Source organism: Alosa pseudoharengus, unplaced genomic scaffold (assembly GCF_046254945.1).
Source record: "Alosa pseudoharengus isolate Yale_2024_CS ecotype anadromous, Long Island Sound unplaced genomic scaffold, YU_APseudo_1.1 YU_APseudo_1.1_scf_7, whole genome shotgun sequence".
In the NCBI taxonomy this organism is placed as follows: Eukaryota; Metazoa; Chordata; class Actinopteri; order Clupeiformes; family Clupeidae; genus Alosa; species Alosa pseudoharengus.
In genome coordinates, this window is record NW_027468859.1 from 31,019,073 (window position 1) to 31,025,072 (window position 6,000).

The window sequence follows — 6,000 nt, forward strand, 5'->3', positions numbered from 1 at the left end:
TGTAGCCTACAGCACGTCTTCCGTCAACAACATTATGCAAGATTCACGTCACTGAGTAGTAAAACATTTTGAGCTAAGTTTATGCCATTTGTTGTAAGGTGCTCTTCGTTGTCATGTACATCGTCAATACATATTTTAAGCAGCAACTGGAATCCATGCATTTCCACGGAATTATTTTTGCAATCTGATCCATATCCTGTTCATTCGTGCTCGTCGCTCGACTTATCGTGACTAAATTCAAGATGGCTGCAAGCTCTAAACTTCCTGAAGATACTGTCTGTATAAATCGTCTTGTAAGTAAACTACCAGTGCTTTTTCAAAGTTCTCAATGTCTCGTTTCAAATGTCAGGGCCTTGGGAAGTATACCAATGAAGTGTGGAGATACGTTGAGCCTTGTAAATGGTGTAAAACAGTGATTTATTTGCATGGCTATGCCGATGCCCGAGCCACCAACATTGACCGCCTCTTGGTAGCATTGGCTAACTAGCGCCAGATTTCGGAGTGCAGGGGACAAGCCGAGATGAGCTATATGACATACGTTCACACTCGGTATCATGTTTCAGAACACTTTAGGTCAAAATCACACCGGAATTCTCCTTTAATATGACACATAGCCATCAGCAAGACAAAGATTTGTGCCATAGTCATGAAGTCTGTTCCACCGCTAAATTGCTCTGCTAACACCGGCATTACAACCAGAATTCTGAGCTGAATTCAACAGTTACTTCATGGATAAACATAGATAAACATACAATGTTGACAATTAACTATTCATTTTTCAATCAAATCAATTCAAGACCCTCATCAAAGTCAAGGATTCTTCCTCTCTCTCTCTCTCCCTCCCGCGGCTGCCTGAACTTTCTAATTGGTCAAGCAAAACTGACCATGTGGAAAGGGAATAGATTGGGGGAGGAGGGGATATCTGTGAATTTAGTGGAAATGTTTAAAGGGCTAGTGGAGTCGAGGGTCAGAGTGGAATATGCCTTCTTCCAAGTTACAAATAACTTTAGTTGGTTTGGATGTAAATGGTGTGTGGGTAAAGGCTTGATCCATTTTGCTGATGATGGAAGACTGATTTTTAAATGGTGAAACAACATTCTGTACCACTGGTTGGCCGTGTGTATTAATGGGGATTGAGTAATTGATCCATAGTATGGTTCAATAAAAGGGATTTTAAAAGTCAAAAAAAGTCTCTCCCTCCCTTCCTCCCTCCCTCCCTCTCTCTCTCTCTCTCTCTCTCTGTCTTCTGTGCAGGATGAGGAAAGATCTGATCTGCACTATGCATCCTTTCAGCCCCTCAACCCAACCCAAGCTACTGGGACTTCTGCAGTGAGTCACTACTCATCCGGCTCTAGTTTGTATGACTCACAATGATCACAATGCAATGCATTAAAGCAACACCAAAGAACTTTTCCTCTGCACGCACGCTATTTGTTTATCCAGCACCGGCTTTGCAAATAATGTTGTCCACAGACAAGGTAGGCTATATGTTGCATGATTTTATGAAAGTACGATGTATTGCGACATCGTGCAAGTAAAATTTGTAGTTTCTTATGTCTCATTCCATTGAGCTACAGATCCGCTACCCGATCTGGCAAACTTACATAGTGCGGTTATAGCCGAAAGAGGGCCGCGAAGTGAATGCAGAAGTGCTGTTTACCCTATAACGAGTTGGTGAACCACTGAAACAATTTTGGAAACATTATTTTAAGGTACAAAAAACTCTTTGGTGTTGCTTTAATACCCACCCACATGCATAAACTAATGCTATTAATGAATTGGGCTTAACATTTTAGTAATCCACGTAGCACCATGCTACATACAGTACAACCACTGGTGAGTTGGTCCACAGATTAGGAAGTTCTCAGCACATGGATCAGTTTTAGGTACTGTTTCAAAATCATAGGTGATAACTCTCATTTTAAAGTCAATCTCTGTCCCTAGATGTTCAAAAAAATGCTACAAATTACTCAACTGATTACTGCTAGATTACGCCGTGCAATGTATGCGTCAATAAATTATATAAAACTAGTGCAGTGCCCGTTCAAACATGCCATTCCTGAAGAAAACCCGTAGCTCAATTACATGCCCACAGGTATGCCTGCTTTAAAAATAGGATGATAGGGAAACATCATTCCAGCTAAGCATTCAATAATGAATAGGCTACTGAATATTATAATATATTAGTCTATAATTCATGTGGCCTCTAATAGGCTACAGTACATGTGTAATACATTTAGGCATGGCTGCATGTGACATTTCTACAGATCAGAATGACATAAGCCTAACAACTGTTTTGAGTTAAGGCTAAATGTGTATAGCTTACTGAATAACTTCCTGCTATTCGAAGCCTCAGTTTATTGCACATACTTTTATTTTGAGTGGTCACTACATACACGTGTTTGATTGATGGCGTGATAAGTGAAGTCGCTCAGTCTGCAAGTTGTTGTCTAACGTTGGAATTATCGTTTGTTTAGTCAAAGTCGCAAGTCCAAAGTAGACAGTGCAGTGCAGCGATAAATGTCCTACGTAAATAAGCATATTTTGAAATATGCATTCAAAAATCTTCAAAATCGAGGGTGCACACCTTTGTGCCACGTGCGAGCCACACACGAAATCTTAGGTCAGTCTGACAAACGGTCAGCGAGATACAGTATGCGTGCCACAGACACACAGACACACAGACGCTTCTTGCTTTATAGATAGATTGGCATCATGTCTGTTCTCATTGCGTGGTTTCCACAGGATGGTAATCGTACATAATGTGCGCTGCATATTCAAATGAATGCCCATCGTGTTTAAATATGTTTATATTTACACTCCTCACTGTGTTGTGATGTGCTTGTTTGTTTGTTTGTTTACAGAAGCAGTCTGAGGACACTGTGACCTACAGCACCATCATGCAGTTATCTGGTGGTGAGGACCGGAGCAACAGACCTGTGGAACCCAACGCTGTTTATGCCACTGTTCAGAAGAATGACAAGATAAAGAATTAACACAGATCTATGGCATTTGCATATACACACACACGCACACGCACACGCACACACACACACACACACACGCACACACACGCGCACAGACGCGCACACACATGAACACAAGTGTCAACATTACTCTCTAACCCATGTAGACATGTGTCACTGATAAGGCTCTTACTGTAACAGATGCCTATCCAATGAAATTAGACAGGCATTTGACTTCTGTCTAACTGTTTTATTCAGGAGCTATCAAACAATATTAGACAGGCACTAGAATTCTGTGTAACTGTGAAGTATGTTTCACCATCAGAAGATATAAAACAGACATTAGACTTCTGTGTAACTGTGTAGTATTGTTTAACCATCAGACAATATTGTGTTAGACTTCTGTGATAACGGTGTGTTGTTTAGCCGTCAGGCGATATTAGCCAGGCATTAGAGCTTTACAGTGATCAAGATGATGAGTCTGTGAGTCTGTGAGCTCTACATTGTGAGCTGAATTTATAAAAACAATTTATGAAATGTGCACACATTTCATCACACAAAGATCAAAATAGTTTTCTGTGCTATAACTTTCTAGTGGGCACATAGTAAGTAAATTGTGCAGATGTTAAAGCAACACCAAAGAGTTTTTTCTACCTTAAAATAATGTTTCCAAAATCGTTTCAGTGGTTCATCAACTCGTAACAGGGTGAACGGCACTTCTGCATTCGCTTCTCTCTATCGGCTATAACCGCACTATGTAAGTTTGCCAGATCAGGTAGCGGATCTGTAGTTCGATGGAATGACACATAAGAAACTACAAATGTGACTTGCATCTGATGTCGCAATACATCGTACTTTCATAAAATCATGCAACATATTCTACCTTGTCTGTGGACATTGTTATTTCCAAGCAGTGCTGGATAAACAAATAGTGCGTGCTACAGAGGAAAAGTTCTTTGGTGTTGCTTTAAATTACATTGTGGACTCAATTGACAAAAATGTCCCCACATTTACTAAATTGTGTAAAAACACACACACACACAAACACACACACACACACTCCACACACCATGATATTCCTTTGAAGCGACCATGCATGATATTCCATTGAAGCGTTTCGACCTTAGCTTTGCAGAGGTGTCTATTTTTAGACTATGAGAACATCAACAGCAGAATGGCCGTCCACAACAGGATGAGTTGTGTGGTTTCATTTTTATTTCTCTAGAGAAACATGCAGCGTCTGCATGGTGTCAACCCTGCAGAAACCACAGACCCACAATAGACTCACCATATGTTTCATCATAACTCAAATGCTCACATGAAGGCTGATTGCTGAAGAAGGGAAATTCTGTCATTTTCCCACCTGAGCTGTACTGTCAGATGTCTTAAGGTACTTTCATTAGGGACAATAATGAAGGTACTTCTAACTTACTCAGTTCAAAGGTCCCCGAGATCCTCAAATAAATTTAAACATGAATTTCCCCTTGGGGAACAATAAAGTATCTATCTATCTATCTATCAATCTATCTATCAATCTACTGTATCTATCTATCTATCTATCTATCTATCTAAAGGGCTTCTGCATGTGCCCCGCTCATGGCTCAAACAGAGGGTTGATAGAGCTTTTGCAGTTGCTGCTCCACGTCTGGAATCAGCTCCCACTGGATATTACAGTAGATCTGTCCCCTCCATTTTTGCCTTCAAATCCAGGCTAAAAGCCCACCTTTACAGCCCAGGCTTCCTTGTTCCCTACCCCTGTACTCCTGCTCATCCTATGTATTTCTGTGTTGTGTGCCCTGATATTGAATGTTTCTTTTTATTTATGTTTTCTGTATTGTTTGTCTTTTTAGTTATCCACTGTACAGCACTTGTCAACACTGTCAGTTCATGCTGTGTTTACAGTAAATGTGCTTTATAAAATACATTTACTTACATATCACTAACTTCTAACAATAGGACCACAGGTTGAAAAATACAAAACAAAATCTTAAAATATCAGTATTCATAAAAGTATTTCAAAGTGTTTCTGTGCACCTGAAGAGTGAGCCATCAGTTACATGTAAAGTAATTCATAGATTGTATGCCACTCCTTACAAACTTAGAATGGGACTGCTGTCAACTCCTAATTGTACTTTATGTCCCCCCCCCCCCCCCCCCCCCCCGCTGAGAAATATGTGCAGACGAAAACAATTGTTTAAACTTAAATAAATTACCACTAGATGCCAATTTTGTTTCTCAGATAACAGATCTCAGCTAAGCATATCTTAAATTTGCCCAGATTATATAGTCATATATATATATATATATATATGTTGGATGTCCCCACCGAAGCTGAGACCAAACCTACGCCCTTGACAGTGAGTAATTTATCAGTTTATCCATTTATTCACTTCGACAGCAAATAGCCTACATTGGCCTGTAGGCTACGGCTCAAGTCCATATAGTGGCCTATGGCTCCTTAAAACCTCTTCATGTAATCTTGCACAGAAGGTTGTGATCTGACAAATCTGCAACTGGTGTCAAATATATTGATAATGTGAGTATGTTATGGAGTTAAATACAGTTCTCATTCCAACCACACTGGTAGTATGTGCAATGTGTAGGACCTTTAGCACTGGAGTACAAAATCTCCCAGGTTCATTTTCACTAATACATCACCTCTAAACGTGCATCCAGGCTGCATTGCCTCTATAGTACTTACCCATCCCCACTTCTCTCTCTCTCTCTCTTTCTCTCTCTGTGTTTCAACTAAAGTCTTATAAAATAGAACTTTAAAATTGTGAAAGAATGTGTTCATTAGAAACTGACCAAGTAGAGAAAGACGTCACCAACCCCACTGGCCACATGTTGGTCCCCCGTCTTCCCTCCTCTCCCTTGCAGATGTCCACCACCTGTAGGGGTGTTGCATTTGCGGCTGCATTTGCAGTTAGAGCCTTTCACACTATTTTGCAGAGTGTGTGTTTTCGGGGGAGTTTGTAGGAGAATCTGCTGTGCTGAATGTAACACGCTATTACTCATTTTTTAGAAAAAAAGA

General features: G+C 40.3%; 1 protein-coding gene across 1 annotated transcript in view; it reads left to right on the forward strand.

The window, feature by feature from the left end:
• The window catches only part of LOC143109378 (uncharacterized), a 28,783-nt gene extending 24,301 nt beyond the window's left edge, over nt 1-4,482 (forward strand). Inside the window, exons 8-9 of the mRNA XM_076272092.1 lie at nt 1,255-1,329; nt 2,865-4,482. Coding sequence (XP_076128207.1) covers nt 1,255-1,329; nt 2,865-2,996 — 207 coding nt within the window. The 3' untranslated portion in view covers nt 2,997-4,482. The remainder of the gene's footprint in view (nt 1-1,254; nt 1,330-2,864) is intronic.
• Nucleotides 4,483-6,000: the final 1,518 nt, after the last annotated feature.